Genomic DNA, 18,780 nt, shown 5'->3' on the forward strand with positions numbered 1-18,780 from the left:
GCATTGCCTCTTGGATGTAAATGCTAAATTTTTTGTTTATAGTTGGGATAAAGCTTGTTTTAGTTGAGTGTTAGCCATTCTTTACTTTGCGTAACCCTGAACCGTTTTGAAATACGTCTTGAACTAATACCTGGAGGTTGTTATGTGCAAATAAATCATTTAAAATTTAAATATGCCGAACTCAGGTCACATGCAATGGTATCACAATGAGTGAACACAATGTGTTCTTCTATTATTTGCTTACCAATACTACCATCAATAAAAGATAACATTGTATCATCAGACTTGTGTTGTTGAAGTACAACATTGAACTCACCATGGTAATGAAGATGCCAAATTCAGGGCACATGTCAATGGCATCACCATCAGTAAACACAAAGGTCTTTTTCTTCTCTTTCTTGGCTGCCAAGACCACCGCAACCTGCTGGGCCGCCACTGACAGCACTGGCAACTCTATACGGTTGAACTCGTCAAAACAGCCCCATGATCCAGACTGTGCTAGGCCTAAACAAAATTTCACAGTAAATTATATTTCTAGTTTTGCAAACATTTTTAGAACCAAACAACTATTGTACTTCTCACTAATTGTAAAAGACAGAAGTAAACGAGGCTGTAGCAGGCTGTAGTAAAACTTGTACAATCTAGTCTGTAGTATTTTTGTTTGGGACACAGATCTAATAATTAGTGATAGCTCTTGTCTAATGAAAACTTAAAAACATTTTTTTATTAAAAAAAATAACACTACAAAACATTAATGATATTTGCATTAGCCTTAAAACAACTTAATGTAATACTAGAGTATTCCAATTGATAAAAAATATCTTCAATGTTAAAGTAGTTTGAAATTATGAATGAATATAAAGGCTTGCATTATCTTCTTTTAAAATGTGCAGAGTAAATTTAATTGTATAATTTCTTATTTATAACTAAAGTTGCATAATCTTTATGTTTTTTCTTACATAAAACAAATTATTTTCAAAAATAATTCTAATTAAAGCTCTATTTTTTCATTTATAAAAGTCTACAGAAGAAATTTTTAAACTTAGAACATAACTATTCAAACGTTTTATATCTTACAGTTTATTGATACAAATATTTTCAAAGAATATTCCTTTACTACTCACATAGACTGCACATATGATCAGGTTTTATTAGACCAATTAAAAAGGAGGATAAAACAGAAACTTAAGACAACATGCCATGACAGATGAAACAATATCAAAGTTATTGAATTAAATGAGTATCTTAATATTCATATTAAAATTATACTATTATTATTTTAATAGTTTTATTATTTAATGTTTTTAATATTTTGTTATTTAACTAATTTTAATATTTTAAAATATATTATTTTTTATGCTCCAGAAATAAACACTGACCCTTGTAAATCCTGCCAAGACCTCTATAGTCCATCTGGTCAGAGCAATTGAAGACGACTACGTACTTGGCCAGAGTCTTCCCCATGTCCTTGACTGTCTCTGTCTTGCCCGTACCTGCAGGACCACAGGGCGACCCTCCCATACTCATAGCTAGAGCCTGGGCCAGGGTGATGTAGCACCTGCAAGTATTCGTTTGTTCAGGCAGGGAATGAGTATTTTAAAGGAAATAGCTCATTTTTATTTCTTAGAATATGTTCAGGAATGTATACATTATTTTAAAACAAAGGCACCATTTATTGCACCTGTTTCATAAACTACTCATCCAATATATGTTGGACTGGACACAAGAAAAATTATAAATTGTAGGACATATGCTACTTTTAAGTTAGCAGAGAGTATACTGCCCCTTTGATTTAAATTATAATAATAATAGTATAATTAAATAAATAATTCAAAAATTTTAATATGCCTACTGACTAATATCAGAAGAAAAGTTTAAAAATGTGGGACACAATTAATGCTTGAAGGTTTATAAGTCTTTGGTTATAACACTTTGAGCAGAGTGGTGGTGAGCAGTGTCTCATTCGCTACAAATCACCACCCAGACATTGCTCTTTCCCGGCACCCCATTCCTCATTACTTCAACAGAGTGCCTCTTAAGTTTTCAAAGGAACTCCTATTGTGCATTTTGTTTCACCAGTCTGAGCTTGCCATTGTCACATTACCTTTTTTCTGCTTTCTTAGTTTTCAGCATCTCTTCCTATATACAGGTTTGCTGACCCAAATCAGTTAGAGGAGATTTACTGGACAATTCATTTTGTTGTGAATTAGCTAAAGGCTACATAAAGCTCTCTTGTTATTTCTTTCCACCCCTGCATGAGAGCTAGGTATGGTTAGCATCATCTTGTACCAAGTGTCCTTAAGGACTCCAAGGGGGTACTCTGAGTTTCTGGATTGGTTTTAATTGACCTTGAAAATGACCAATGCATGAAAAGGATGAAAATGAGCTCAGACATGGTTTTCTTCTGCAACAAGCAACACCAGTGTATATGATGACAAGAATGATATTTTTGGAGATAATTTCAGAAAAGTCTTGCAGGGTGCTGAGCATTTTGATGTTGAGTTTAATGCCAGATCTAGGGTATGTACCTGTCAGTGAGTGGAGTGATGACCAGACGCTCTGTACAACCTAGATACTCGTTCTGGTATGTGAAAGTGACGTCTGTGATGGCAATCCAAGTCTTGTCCATGTCCTCCTTGAAGTAGAAACGACACTGCTTCAGCCATTCAAAGTCATTGGCTGACTTCACGTTCAGTCGACACTGCAATTTAATCGTTTCACTATTTTGCTCAGTTATTATTTTCTACGTTTAAAAATATAATACTTTCACTAATTTTACAACAATTATTTATATAAAACTATTTCGCAGCTAAGAGACCAAAATGAAACAGATTCAAAAGTATATACTATATACCGTACTTAGCAAATAGTAGACATTAGAAAAAGTATTATATTATATACTAAAAAAGTTATTTCAGTCAATGTTTGAAGTGTATGGAAATAAGATAATCACCAAAGATAGTGTGTGCCAATTGTGCACTTGGTTTGAAAATAAATGAACAAATGTGCTCAATGTCTTAAGAACAAAGTAAAATACTCAGCATTGTGACTTATCAAATAGTAGCAAGAATCAATAAGAAGATTCCAGAAAATTTCTAATTCACAACAATGGAGCTTTGATGTATTTTTCCATCAAATTTCTTAAAGTTCGTTGCATGAAGTTGTTGTACATAAACTAGAATATAAATTCTATGCCAGTTAAATTCTGAATACCTTATTTGAAGAAAAACTTGTTTAAAATATGTGAACTGCGAGACCGAACTGTTAAGGTGTGAGCAGACAAATTTTTTAAGTAAACCAAGAAAATGCATGCTAATTATATCAGCAAGGAAGATAATGATCATTGATTTGGGACTGGAAAGGTATGCTACTTGTTGATTTTATTGTATGTGGCTCAACAATAAACTCTGATAGGTATTGTCAAAGTTGGGAAACAAGAAGAGTTAGCCTGCATAAGTAAAGAGTTAAAAAATTTTGTTTTTGCAAGACAATGCATGACCAAACACTAACTATAACTGCCCTTAAGAACTCTTGGGCGTTTTTAAATGGAAGATGTTTCCACATCACTCATATTGTCTAGATCTTATACCAACTCACTATCATCTGTTTTCAGGAATGAAAAAGTTGTTTTCAAACTAAATGAGTTTTTGTCCAATGCTGACAAAACTGACTAAGCAGACCCAGTTAAATTTTTCCACTTATCTTGAATGAATAAAAATACACATTCTCCTTCCTAGGAACCAGATCCCGTTTTACAACAGTTATTGCAAAATAACCAGGTCAAGCAATGTCGTACATGGCTGCTGCTTAGATGGCTGACCGCTAAGCGATCTTGTCTTGGCAAGCAGCCCACCTGTTGGTGGAGGTTCGAAAGTCACCTTTAAGCTGTCGATCTCCAGGTTGTGTTAGAGAAAGCTTCTTAGCCCTACTTTGCCTGCTAAAATAAGACATCTTTACTTTACTTTACTTTAGGGACATATTACCTGATGATCCAGTCTTTTACAAGTTCAATAAATGTCACAAAACGACATCTTCTGCTGCTAAATTTGTTTAATTTCCTCCACATTTTCACCATGTATTCATTAAAAGAAAGTTCCCATTGTACTCAATTTGAGGAATGTATTGCTCATCTATTGGCTGCAGAAAGAATTGCAAGAGAGATATACGTTTCAGATTAACCTTCTTCAATCCATGCAATTTAATTAGGAACTAAGGAAAATAAGTAGTATTACTTATGGACTGACAAGGATATCGAAGATGTCACGCTGGTGAACATGGATAGTGATGAGGGTCTCAAACTTGATCCGCTCCAGTTTAGTGAGGTCCCGTGTTGTCTGGTCTATTAGAGTGTTTAGAAGCTCCAGGAACTTATTATTGGTCTCTGCCATCAGCTTCTTGTCAGAGCGAGCCTGCATCAGGGCTGATTCTGCATCTCTTGTCCAGATCATCTGGATACCCAGGATACCAATCTGAACAGGAAACATTTATATGTCTTCTGCTTTGCTCATGAAATACTTAATATCAGACTAAATTCTTTGAGAAAATTTTAAAGTCTAAGATAGCATACCTGTGCTGGCATCTTGTCAAGGAAGCCGAGTAAGTTGAAATTGGGATCGTTAATTTGTGTAAAAGCGTTACGGATGATAGAATGAAGGGATTGCTGAGATGTCTGCAGCAGACAAGTCAACCACGTCTCCACACTTCCTTCAGCTCTCACTGCTCTCTCCAACTGAGTAACCAAATATTTAAAATTACATACATTAATTCATTTTTTCAATATTATGTGAATTTGCATATCAGACTTCTTTTAACCTTATTTAACATAGAAAATAAATGAAGAAGGTCTTTTTGGATATCATACCAGAACAGCTAAAGAATTTATCTGTACCATTTGAATTGCTTTGATTATTACCAGGTTTATTACGCATAACATTGAATCACTCTATCCAAAATCGTTCCTTAAACTTCTGATTCAAAGTAATACTGTATACTTTTGTTTATTAATTTGCATATTTTCCCTTTGAAAACTCAATAAATTCTTCTTCATCTCTACAATATTAGCATGCCAAACAACAGATTTATTGTAGCACACAGTTTAAAGTAAACAAAATATTCTACCTGAATGGATTCTCCCTCGGAGGAAATGATGGCAGTCATCTTGTTGTACTCAATGTCATGGAACTTTACAGACCTGGTATTGTCAAATATTGAGAGCAGATGATTCTGGATGGTGTGGGAGTCAGAGGCCTGGCCCAGGATCTCCAAAAGGGCAGGATCTGAGACGAAGAAAAATCTTGGGAACATCATCCTCTTCTTCTCCAAATACCTGTAAACACAGATGTCATTTGTATGAAATCAAAATTAAATCAGTAAGGTAGATTTAAATCTTCTTAAAGATAACAAAAATACAAAAGGTACAAATGTCAACATCTAACCCGCTGAGAGACTTTTGACACAGCTCCAGCTGTTCTTGCAAATGAGGTAACAGCTGTTTCAGCATGTCATCACCCACACAACAGGACACTACTCCAGGAGTCTCATGGGCACGTTGCATGATCTTCTGCCAGGACTTGTCAATCTTGCTGAATCTGTTGACAAGAAGAGAATATCAATATTTTCTAGTTCAAGCAAATCATCTTAACTGTAACTATATGGAGTTAACACAGAACATGTTTGTTGTGATTTCTAACTTCTGTTATTGAAAAATCCTGTTACCTTCAACAAATCCTCCCTCACTCAATTATAAAAAAAACTTTAAACAAATGGATCATAACTGTTATTAGTCAAATTAAAAGGCAACATTTTAAAGTAAACAATTTACCTTTTGGCTTCTTTAGGAAGTTGTTTAGCAATGTCACCTCCCACAAACACTGCTTCCAGATAGACCCACATGTTCTGCACCAACAGCCACCTTTCAAGTATCTCGTTTGTGTTGCCAAGATCAAACATCCACTGCTGGATCTGTTTGCGGAATGGAGCATTGTACCTGAGAATACAGCATTAATTTCATAAAGTATTTTTTTTAATAAGTGTCAAGATGTCTTTACACATTATTTCTCAAAAATTAAATTATTAACTCTTAGGAAAGTAACTAAGTTGTGGAACGTCACTCCTTTACGTGTTTATAGGAGTAAGGGCACAAGAACCACACAAGACCTAAAATAGTAAAAGAATATTTGTTTTAATTAAATGAAAATTATATACAGGGTTATCATAAAAGAATGGTGCAGTTTCAGTAATTCGTAGGAAGATAGTAGGGAAATTTCTAGATGTCATATTGGTATCTCTAAAAACCTCCAACCCAAAAGTTTGTTTATAAGCTGTTCTAACCTCTAGATCAGTTCTTGTATTGATGTTGCGGTGAATTTAGTGTGTTACTATGTTATCGGATAAAGATAAAGCAAAGTGGGTTTTATTGTTGGCTGAATTTAAATCCATAATTTTATTTCACATGCATTCCGATGTGAATTTGGAAGAGATACACCGTACAAAAATAACATAGCACGTTGGTTTAAACAATTCGAAGAAATTGGATCAGTTAAGAAACAGAAATCAACTGGCAGACCAGGTCTACCAGACGGTATGGTTGAACTAATTATAATTTGGCAATTAGAAGTTCTGGGAAGTCCATCCCTTATCAAAGCATTGAATTAGGTATTCCAGAAACAACAGTTCACAATGTTTTATATAAAAACTCAAATTACACGCTTATAAAATCCAGATACTGCAGGAATTGAAACCCAATGATTGTGTAAACCATTACAATTTCGCTGTTGAAATGTTAGACAGAATAAGTTAAAACGAATCATTTTTATATGATATAATTTTTACAGATGAAGCTACTTTCCATATGAATGGATGTGTTAACAGACACAATTCACGAATATGGGGGCTCTAGAAACCTACACATAACTGTTAGGAAACAACGTGATTCGCCTAAATTTAATGTTTGGTATGGTGTGATGAAAAATCGTGTAATAGGGCCTTTCTGCTTTGCTGAAAAAACAATTAATGCAGTTGTGTGTCTTTAAATGTTAACTAATTATTGCTTTCCTCATCTAGAACTCGGAAACATTCATCAACTTCATTCCCAATAAGATGGTGCTTCCTCACACTTCAGTGCATTGGTCACGGACACTTGAATGAAAGATTCGGAGATTGGTGGATAGGCCGGCAAGGACCTGTGCTGTAGCCTCCAAGGAGTTCAGACCTGACACCTTGTGATTTTTCTTGATACATCAAAAGCATTGTTTATTCACAAAATATTCTCGACCTGAACCACAAGATTAATGAAGCAATGACAACCATGACCGAAGAAATGTTAATGAATGTTTGGAGAGAAATTAAGTATTGTTTGGCTATTTGTTGAGGGACTAAGGACGCACATATTGAAATGTATTAATTATGTAAAAAAACTGTTTGAGATAAAAAATTAGATGAATAAACAACATTAACTGTAAATAATTCAGATTTTCTTTAAACCATGTTCGAATCCACACCATTCTTTTATGATAACCCTGTATAATACTGTTTCAGATAGTTATGTAGTCATTGTATGTGTATTAGGGTGGGCTGAAAAAAAAAATTATTTTTTTTTTCAAGTGCTATACCGCGGAAAACTTGCATATATACTTCATAAATAAAATGCAACTGGGAAAAAAATTATTTTTTCAATATCACGGTAGCGCAATGCAATTAAAATAGTTCGTTTTTTGAAAAAAACTTGGATTTTTATAATTTTTTCTCCGGTGTAAAAACTTTAAATAATCAATCGCTATAGTGAAAAAACTGTATAATTTGACTTAGAAAACAGAAATACACAATGAACCAGTTAAAAAAACAATGTTTACGGTAGTGCAAACAGCTTTAAATAACGGATAATTACGCTAAAAGGCGCAGTTTACAACACTGCCGTCCTGCGACAGTTTACTCACAATGCCTTTTAATAAAAAGTTTTGTTTTAATTTATTTGTTGTTTAAAGTGTGGGGACTGCAAATTAATAATTCAAATTCCTTTTAACATAGTTTATTAGCATCAACTTAATCATAGCATTACACATTTTTCATGAAAATTGTTATTGAAAATTCAAAAAGGAATTTTGATTTGTAGGATATATTTCATCACAAGTCCATAATCATTCTTGTTTAGGAAGTTTGAAGGCTGATTTGCTTTCAAAGCATGGCATAGCTGCTCTTGACTGTAGTGTAGTTCGGATGAGCCCATCTCTTGCTTCAAAACCAACTACTTTTTGTGAAGCGATGGTTACAAGTTTGATGCATCGTTCAACCGCTTGCGTATGACAAGGAAATTTGTCGAATCTCCATTCAGCTGCGGTGTCCCCAGTCAAGATTTTTGCACGAATTTCTTCGTTGCTGATTCTTCTTAGTAATGGTGGTGGTGACAATGTGGTGGCAGTCCAGTCAATCAGTTCACTGTACTCTGTGGCTTGAAAATTTAATTTGGGTGGATGGAAAGCTCTAATTGACTTTCTTTTGGGTGCTGATGTCCTGGCCTTTATGATTCGTCTCAAACCCAATTCTCTTATGTGAGTTCTTTTATCTACTATCATACTCAACATCAAGTTTTCTGGGTGGGCAAAGTAAGCGTTCCTTTCAATAACGGGGTCAATTACTTGAAGCAGATTTTCAGGCAGGAATCTTGAGGATTTTACAGTTTGAAATATGTGTTCTGGTCCATCAGTTAAGTACTTGCTTTTTTTGATATTGAACCAAACAGGCATGTATGACTTCAGAATAAAATGAACTACGATTTTATGTTCGTCTGATGGATATTCAACACTCACATACAATCTTAGAATCCTGTTAGCCATTGTTAGCCATCTTGCGTGAGAGAGTGGGCCAGGTTCACGGTGAGATAAATCTATAGGACAGATTCCTGATTGTACAGCAGAACTTATGTCCAGTAAATACTGTTGGTCCTTGCTCAATATGCTTCGGTCAATATCTGGAATTTCACACTCCACACTAGCAAATTTCACCAAGGGGAGTTTTTCGCAGTTATTGAGCTCTGTTCCGATAGGTCCTTTAAATGTTGTAGGCCCTGTAGTGTCTCCATCCAAAAACTGGAACAAGTGTCGGAGTGGTAATTCGTTGAAGTGCAAGAGACAAACTGCCCACTGCATTGGCCTTTTCACTTTTTCTTCAATTGTTCGAATTACGCCCCCTTTCCACCCTGTATTTGTAACGGTGCCGTCACATCCAATGACGTCTAAATCATCAAGGGAAAGTCCAGTTTTTTTTAAATAAGAAATTATACTGTCGGCAATGTTTTGAGCAGATCCAGAACAAGGTGTCACATGACCAACATATACAGATCCAGGTTCTTGAATGATAGAATAATGTTCTTCCTTAATCACTCTCCGAAAATGCTTTGAATTTACCTTTTCAATCACAATAGTGTCATCTTTCCTTCCATCAAAATACAATCCTTGAAATGTGTTGAGCTCAGCCTGATTCTGCACCTGCAGTTCTGTGCGGATAACCTTTTTCCCCCTTCGGATTTTATTTTTATCAATAACATTAGAATGTTCAGTTTCAGTTATAATACCAAAATCTTGCAAAAGGCTAGAAGCAATAGCAGCTGTTGCTCTATCAGAAACTCCAAAACGATCACTTGTTAGCGCAGTATTAGTCAATTTAACTCGCATCTGCCATGGTGTCTTTACAACAGGTTGAAACTCTTCATCGCTACTATCCTCATTTCTATTTATTTCAGTTGAGTCAAAGTCTTCTATTTGTGTAGGTTCCATAGTTTTTGAGCACGATGGCTGTGACAATGAGTCAACGTTCGACTGACATCTGCTGTACTCAGTGTTTTTTCTTTTTTGTCTTTGAATAATTTTTTTTGACTCCTTCACATCTACGTTACCAATTTTGCCTAAACTATGTTTTCTTTGAAGGTACAAAAACTTAAGTTCAATGACTGGTACTTTTTTTGACTTCTCACATGTACAAACAATCGATACCGGACACTCACACAAGTCAACGGCCTTTCGGCAATTGCAATCTAATGTTATTGTGCATTTGCATGCGGAGATATCAAACAGTCGCAAAGACTTTTGCTTGAATTCTTCAACTTTTTTTTTGAACGAGTCTTTTTCCTTATCTCGTTTGTAGGACTTCATAAGACCTCTGTAACTGTTATTGTAGGCATTGATCATTTGAACAATTCTGTAAAGGGAGACTGTTGGTATTGAGGATTTATCAAATAATTGCTTAACTTTCGGTGCAACAATATTAGAAATTTGTGAAAAACTGTTGTTGTTCAACAATTTGTTGTTGGTTTCCACAGCTAAATTGTAATGTTCAAGAAAGAAGCACTTTAAAACGTCTTCATAGGAAGGCAGTTTACTTACAGGTAGTTCCTTTGGGTAACCGAATATCGGACAATAAAACTCACTACGCGTAATTTTCTTGGACAAAGCCATGACACTCAACACACACTCAACTAAGTAACACAAAAGAAGCTTTGACACTGACAAAAGCTGCCGAGTCACTGACGCGAGCTCACAAAATGGCGAAGCAAGCGTACACAACGCAAGGAATTGTGGGTTGGGTACGAGTGGTGGGGGACACGGTACAGTCACATACAAAACGAATCATTCCGCGCGGGACGGTAGTGTTGTAAACTGCGCCTTTTAGCGTAATTATCCGTTATTTAAAGCTGTTTGCGCTACCGTAAACATTGTTTTTTTAACTGGTTCATTGTGTATTTCTGTTTTCTAAGTCAAATTATACAGTTTTTTCACTATAGCGATTGATTATTTAAAGTTTTTACACCGGAGAAAAAATTATAAAAATCCAAGTTTTTTTCAAAAAACGAACTATTTTAATTGCATTGCGCTACCGTGATATTGAAAAAATAATTTTTTTCCCAGTTGCATTTTATTTATGAAGTATATATGCAAGTTTTCCGCGGTATAGCACTTGAAAAAAAAAATAATTTTTTTTTTCAGCCCACCCTAATGTGTATAGAAAATGTTAGTATTTTCTGCTCAGAAGATTTGAACTGACCGGTTGGAAAGTAGAGATCCAAGCACCATGAGGCTGTCTTCCAGCTGGCCAATAGTCTCAGCTGTTGTATCTCCTCTCAGCAACAATTCTCCACGGTTGTTGAAGGACATGAAGGTCAACTCATGGACTGACCACTCATTAGTCACCTGCCTCAACTTGGCTTCAATGTCTTTCTCTTTCATCGCTGATATACATATGTCCTGCAAGCCATATATTATTGTTAAATCTGACCTATATGTATTTAACACTGTACTTGCACGAGAGATAAGCATTCATCAACCTACCTCAATATCCTCCTTGCACTTGAGGAGAGGTGCTTCAAGGATATTCTTGAGGCAGAATCCCTCACTGTCTAACTCGAAGTTGTAGTTTGTGACCTCCATGATGCGCTGCCAATGCCGAGGTTTCATTGCCTTGTTGGCCATCAGTTCCAACAATGGACACATGTCATTGAAGTCATCTATTGTGCGCTTCAAAGCATGGAATGCTGGCCATTCCTAAAACATACAATATAATAGATTTATGTTTGTTTTTTTTTTTTTGGTCTTACATCATTTTATTCTTTCACATAATCAAGTCTTAGGAAACCTATAAATGAAAAAAGAGAGAGCACTCCAGATAGACATATACTAAAATGGATTGAAGAATATAATTAAATAGCAATGGTACCTTTTCATCACCTTTACCCCTACTCTGATCAGAGGCAGAATTATATAATTTTAGATTTATACAGATTTATTAAATAATAGTTCAAAGTATACCAAGACATATTTTTATTTTCCTTACTCTCAACCTCAACTCAGTAATACTTCTCAGAACACCTTCACTATGACACAAGTCATGTACCGAAATTTAGGACAGCTAATACAGTAATAAGTTGTGTCCACCATAGACAATGAGTTAAAATATGATACGTATCTAGCTACAGAGTAAGTTTGAACACTTTCATTATGACATGATTCATGTACTGATTTTAGGATTAACCAAGATCATAGAAGTGACTGTCCACTGCAATTAATGGGTTTAACATTGCAGAAATTAGACTTACCTAAAAGTCATTTTGTCAAATATTTATAAACAAAAACTTGTACTATTAAATGACACAGAAAATTATACATATAAACATAATTTCAATTTTATTGTCAGAAGGAATAAACAACAGGTGTATCTTTTGAGCTGCAACTATTTACATTTTATAGAGGAAAGCATAAACTGGATTGTAGAGACATGAGAGATCTCTGTCCTCATTGAAAAGGAAGGAAGTATCTGGACCCATCTATTCAAGAGATAATTGCTGATATCATCTATTCACAGTGGGTCCTTCTCAGGTCGCAACTGGCATGCTGTAATGCCATAAACTTTTCAACACTGAGAGAGCAAATTCATTCCTTTTAACCATCCTCCTACTTGATCATAGATTTTTGACAAGAATACTTCATATAACTGGATCTTAATATATCAATGTAGAATAGAAACATCAAAATAAGTATCGTTGAAAAAGTAAATATATCACTACCTATAAAAAACTGTTCCGTGTTGGCATTTTAATTGAGGAAAATCATCAGTGTCAGTTTTAAATCTTTCTTGGTCGAAGATTTAGTTTAGGTACTTTCATGTTGTTTTATACATAACAGCATTATTTTGAATACTCCTAAATAAGTTAAACTGGAGAAGTACTGAATGGTTTCTGTGGGGAAATAACTTACTTGCCAAGATGTGTCTTACCTTGAGACCCTTTGGTAGTTTACGGCACCGGTTCTGGAACTCCATGAGTTCATTGTTGATCTCCTCTATGTTGACCTCACCCCAGGGGATATCATAGTAGCCACTGACTCTGTCTATCACATCATTGTACAACTTGTAGAGTTTCTGCAGCAAGTTGAGCTCCTTGCGAATCTGAGCCAACTCTGGATAGTCAGTTTGTGGGAGACCAAACAGCTCCTCCCCACTCTGATAGGTCTGAAGCTTGCGCCACATCCCATCAAACCGGTTCTATAAACATTGCAATTAAATTATATTAGATCACAGGATATTTCTAAGGTGTTCAGAAAAAGTAGCAGTTGTAATATTGGAACAAATGAAATGTAGTTTTTCTACTATCACAGTGATAGTAAAGCTGTGATGAAGAACATTTAACGGACATTGTGTGTGGCCGATTGCCTGTATTATTGTAAGTTAAAAATCATTTAGTCTAAATCCTATCTGCTTCTAGAGAAAACTTTCACAATAACAATTTTAGATTGAAGAAGCCTATGAAATAAGTACGGGCAGCACCAAAGTCATGTGCAAAACATGACTGTTTACTACCAAATGTGTGTATTGATCTTTAAAAGATTATAATAATTATTCTTACTATTTTATAAGCAAAGGCCAGCTTTCAATGATATCTAACCTAATGATAAGCTATCCGATTTATATTCGGAATACAAATGTTTAATTTTACAGTTGTTCCAGAAATCCTTAATTCAATAGTCAACAATAATTAATGTAATTTGTTATAGTTTTAAGGTCATTAAATGTATATATATATATATATCTGTATATTATGTGAGGTTGAGTGGTAGAGAGGGCTAAATAGCCCTAACTCCGCCTCTTGAATAAAGGCATACTTCATTTCATTTCATTTTTTCCATTTCAACATATTTACTAGGGGAATGAACTTTTTTTAAATGACTGAAGGAAAATAGCTGCGATATTGCAGACACTAATATCTCTGGAGCTCTAAGCATGATTCTATCCACCCATGGATGGAGAGCAAACAATTCAGGCTCTTCTGTTTTTATTTTTTATCAATCTGCAAAATGGTTGACTTGTCCTTTATTTTTTACTAATGTCGGCTTAAAGTAATGAATAAGATCTTTGACTTATAGTCAGGATTTTAAACGAAATTCCAAAATGAGATTAAGTAACTCTGCACAAGAATGATCAATCTTTTCAGAAAACAGCTCAATTTTATCACAGCAACTTACCAGTCAAAGCCTTGGGCTAGTTTATGCAGTTAATCTTTGGCAAGAAGCAGATATATCTATTTTAGCACGGTTACCAAATCTTTATTAAACTAAAGACTTCTTCTGAACGTTCCTAACAACATTAAAAGGGGCCAGAAAGGAATCCTGAACAATGAAAGTTGTTTAGTCGTCACCATTTGTAACCATATTTGTTAATCTGGACCATTATTAACCAATCAGAGATATGAAGACCCACATGTTAGTAGAATACTCTACTATTATTAAGGACCCAACAGGTCCTTCTTACAATTGTAACTGCCTATCTGTCCTTCTGTACGATAGCTCTTGATAGAGAGGTCCTAGAGCCTTGCAACTTGGAAAGTAGGTTCCTCTTGATCCAAGAAAGAACCTTATTGATTTTTGGATCAAAAGGTCAATGGGTAGCCCATCCATATGTGGGATAGAACTTGTAATATTGTGTTTAAGGTACTTGTCAATATTGATTTTATTGATCATTCACTAATTCATTCAATATTGAATATAACCTGGAAGAGTATGAGCCTGTCTGAAGCCTCACGAGGAGTGAGTCCTGGCATCATGGGTCCGCTGGTCCTGTACTCATGACAATACTCGATGTTATCCTGCCTGAACCGGTCCAGGTTCCGCCGCAAGTCCTCCTCAAAGTGAGGTTGCATTGTTAGCAACAACACGTTCACATCCATGGCTTGACCTAGAAGCCGCTGCCATGAGTAGCGCAAGTTATCCACCTGTATGTCACCAAACCATTAAGAAACTAATTCTATTATCATTATACGGATAAGGAATTAACAAATATTACAAGGTTTAATAATTCGAAACTTACATAAAATTAAGCACAAATAAATTTTAATAAAAACATGTTTTTAGAAGGATAATTTTAAAATATCACAAATTAAATAAATAATTAAAAATTTACTTTTGTTTTCTACAAAAAATATGAGAGTCTTAATTAGAAGTCACAAGTTTACTACTTATTAATGGAATGCTACATTTGTTTACCTTAAGAGCCAGCCGAAGTAAAACAATTTTAAGTTTTGTACCATAAGAACAATATTAAATATTAAACACTGTTAATTCCATATTTTTGATGAAAGAGTTATGGAAGTCTCAATTTGAATATATGATTAATATGTATCCATACACGTTTTGGTGTTGTTGATACCTCTCGATCACATGTTCATATACAAAATAGACAACAGATAGTCAGTCTCAGAATTTGTTATATATATTTTCAAGAACTCTCTTTTAGTACATAACTTTTAAACTCTGCCAAATGAGATAACATTTTCACATTGCAATTTTTAAAACAGAATTATTAGTCACCTGGCCAGAAGAATTTTTATAGTTTGCGAGAGATCTTTGAAGAGAATACTTAATCAATTGAACCAAGTGTTCAAATTATAATTTTACTTATCTCTAATATTGCTTTTTCCTATTTTTGTTCATAAGATTTTGAACAACAATTTTGAGAATTGGCAAACGACATTATAATGACAATTTGAATCGATTAATGAGTGGCAATCGATATTGTAATGTTGAACTGACACTCACATGTTTTGACAGTTCATATAGTACATAAATCAAAACTACCACCACTATTTTTATACCATTTTAAACAAAAAGAATTTCTAACTTCAATGGTGAAATTTGTTTTGCTGTTTTGGCAACAGTGATGTCATAAAACCTGTCAGAAATATTTTTCTATCTAGCCATTTTAAAAGTTGGTGATATATCATAGATATGGTTTATTATGGTGGTTTATAGCTTGTAATAGCTTTGTTTTAAGCTATACTATGCTAACTTTTTGTATATTTTGGGCATATTTAGTAGAAAAATTATATGTTTTTTGTTAATTAAAAAAAAGTCATATCTACAGTAACAAATGTAGGTTCATCTCACCACTTTTCAAAAATAGAAAAAATTAAAAACTGGTTATTAATTTACAGTATTGGTTATTAATTTTGAAAAAAATATCATTCATTTTATATACAGGGTGAGTGGCTCTTGGCGTGACAAAATTTTTTGGGTTATAATGCAATGTAAATGTGATACAATGGCGGTTATAAAAAAGTCTGACTCAAAAAATTAGGTCTGAAATGAATTATTTTCAGTTTTTCGAAAAAGCCCGTGTTTTTTTACGTAAATCTGATATTTCTCAGCAATGTATAGACATATGTGAGCAAAATACATCATTTTTAAATTCTCCGTTAAATTTTCAATTTGAAAAAGTTATCGGTTCAAACGGCAAGAAAAGAAAATTAAGCTTCAGGTCGATTCAAATGGCACAGTTGTTAAGTTTCAGAAAAACTGAAATATCATTGAACCCCATCTTTTTGCCACACCCTGTACACAAGAATGTGTCAAGTGTTATTAAAAACTTTGCCATTTAATAGGCTTTAAAATGGTATGATATATCACCATAGTTAAGTATTTGGTTACCTACTTTTATCGGTTTGAATATTAAAAAACATGCAAGCTACAAAAATATTAAAACAGTTTAATAACAACTTTACTTTATTTTTATGTTTTATAAAACTGCTTCATAAAACAAGGAATTGAAGACTACAAAAAAGTAAAGCAGGTTAAAATAATTTGTGGATGCTAGTTACGGATTAATGGTCACATCCTTTATCAATGTTTTAATTCCTTATCTTATCACTTTCACCAGTATTGTACATTCATTCCTTATCTTGTTTTGTAAGACCAGTGTCTATATGAATTACTTCTACCTCCAATAAACTATTTTTTTGCTGAATTTAGTCAAGTGTACGCTGCCATGGAGTTCACTACTCGAGAATACGCAGATATGCACTTTATTTACGGGTTTTGTGATGGAAATGCGCGTGCTGCCCAAAGAGAGTATCAAGCTCGCTACCCTGATCGCCGACTTCCCAGTCATTCTGTGTTCTCAAGACTCCATCAACGTCTTGTGGAGGGAGGTACATTTAACAAAAGACCTAACGAAGTAGGACACATTGTTCATGATGTAGGATTAGATGAAGTAGTTCTAAATTCAGTTAGGAATGATCCAGAAGTTGGTAGTATACAACTTGCTAGAGACGTAGGTGTATCACTATGAAAGGTTTTGGACATTTTGCATAAGAATAAGTTCCATCCATACCATTTTACGCCTGTTCAAGGTCTTAAAGCAACTGATTATGCTCATAGAGTACAAATCTGTCGTTGGTTGCTAAACAGAGACATAGAGCAGCATATTTTTTTCGAAAAATCCTTTGGACTGATGAGTCATTATTTACAAGAGCAGGAATTTCCAATTGTCATAATATGCACCACTGGAATCAACAAAACCCACACCGGACAAGGGAACAATCCTTTCAAACACGTTTTAGTATTAATGTTTGGTGTGGAGCCTTAGGCGACCAATTGATTGGGCCTCACTTATTTGATGGCACTGTAAATGAAACAAACTACTTAGATTTTTTGCAACACGACCTACCTAACCTTTTAGATGGTTTGAACAATGTTGAAAGAGACAAGCTTTTATTCCAGCAGGATGGAGCCCCTCCACATTTTAATGCAACAGTACGTCAATGGCTGACTGAAAACTATCCCGAGTGGATTGGACGTGGGGGAACTGTCGCATGGCCTGCATGATCTCCCAACCTTACACCTATGGACTTTTTTTTGTGGGTTTTTTTAAGCAGGAAGTTTATTCCACCCCAGTAAACTCAGAAGAAGAATTACGACGCAGAATCGGTCTGGCATCTCAAAAGCTTCGGGAAAAACTGTCTTTTAAAATTACAGTAGGAGCAATGAGAAAGCGAGCAAGAGATTGTGTGAGAAAAGAAGGTCGCCATTTTGAGAATGAAGTGCAATGATTTTACTTTTAATGTTTTGTGTTCATGAGGTATTCTAATTTTCATTTACCTTATTGATAATTGATTAAAGTTCCATTACTAAATATCTTTACTAATGCTCAAAACATTATGTTTATTATACCGTCCTATGACTACCCAGTGTTAACTTTTAACCTACAATGATTTTTTTAATGGCAAAACACCTAAATAGTTGGTCATATGGCATATAATATTAAAGCCCATTAAATAGCAAAGTTTTTAATATCACTTGACACATTCTTGTGTACAGGGTGTGGTAAAAATATGGGGTTCAATGATATTTCAGTTTTTTTGAAACTTATCAAGTTTGCCATTTGAATCGACCTGAAGCTTAATTTTCTTTTCTTACCGTTTGAACCGATAACTTTTTCAAATTGTAAATTTAACGGAGAATCTAAAAATGATGTAGTTTGCTCACATATGTCTATACGTTGCTGAGAAATATCAGATTTACGTAAAAAAACACGGGCTTTTTCGAAAAACTGAAAATAATTCATTTCAGACCTAATTTTTTGAGTTAGACTTTTTTATAACCGCCATTGTATCACGTTTACATTGCATTATAACCCAAAAAATTTTGTCACACCAAGAGCCACTCACCCTGTATATATATATATATATATATATATATATATATATATATATATATATATATATATATATATATATATATATTAATTTTATGTATATATATTAAAAACTGTATCACTTATGAATGATATCTTTTCAAAATTAGTGGTTTTTACCAACAACATTTCAAAGTATATATCATAATTTATGAAAATAAAATTATTATAACAGTGGAAACATTTCTTAGATAGTATTGATAAATTTGACCTAAAATCTGTTATCAAATTGATAAGGCTTAAGAAAATACTCTTTGTCCAATTTTGTTAATTAAA

General features: G+C 34.2%; 1 protein-coding gene across 1 annotated transcript in view; it reads right to left on the reverse strand.

Annotated features, from left to right (window-relative positions):
* Nucleotides 1-316: 316 nt before the first annotated feature.
* Nucleotides 317-18,780, reverse strand: part of LOC124372259 (dynein axonemal heavy chain 5-like) — a gene marked incomplete at its 3' end in the record, with an annotated part of 33,252 nt that continues 14,788 nt past the window's right edge. Inside the window, exons 8-19 of the mRNA XM_046830635.1 lie at nucleotides 14,528-14,749; nucleotides 12,760-13,026; nucleotides 11,319-11,531; nucleotides 11,035-11,234; nucleotides 5,822-5,986; nucleotides 5,436-5,588; nucleotides 5,119-5,326; nucleotides 4,568-4,729; nucleotides 4,245-4,469; nucleotides 2,529-2,701; nucleotides 1,380-1,558; nucleotides 317-504 (exon numbers count right to left, since the gene is read on the reverse strand). Coding sequence (XP_046686591.1) covers nucleotides 317-504; nucleotides 1,380-1,558; nucleotides 2,529-2,701; nucleotides 4,245-4,469; nucleotides 4,568-4,729; nucleotides 5,119-5,326; nucleotides 5,436-5,588; nucleotides 5,822-5,986; nucleotides 11,035-11,234; nucleotides 11,319-11,531; nucleotides 12,760-13,026; nucleotides 14,528-14,749 — 2,355 coding nt within the window. The remainder of the gene's footprint in view (nucleotides 505-1,379; nucleotides 1,559-2,528; nucleotides 2,702-4,244; nucleotides 4,470-4,567; nucleotides 4,730-5,118; nucleotides 5,327-5,435; nucleotides 5,589-5,821; nucleotides 5,987-11,034; nucleotides 11,235-11,318; nucleotides 11,532-12,759; nucleotides 13,027-14,527; nucleotides 14,750-18,780) is intronic.

This window comes from Homalodisca vitripennis, unplaced genomic scaffold (genome assembly GCF_021130785.1).
Source record: "Homalodisca vitripennis isolate AUS2020 unplaced genomic scaffold, UT_GWSS_2.1 ScUCBcl_2796;HRSCAF=7895, whole genome shotgun sequence".
Classification (NCBI taxonomy): Eukaryota; Metazoa; Arthropoda; class Insecta; order Hemiptera; family Cicadellidae; genus Homalodisca; species Homalodisca vitripennis.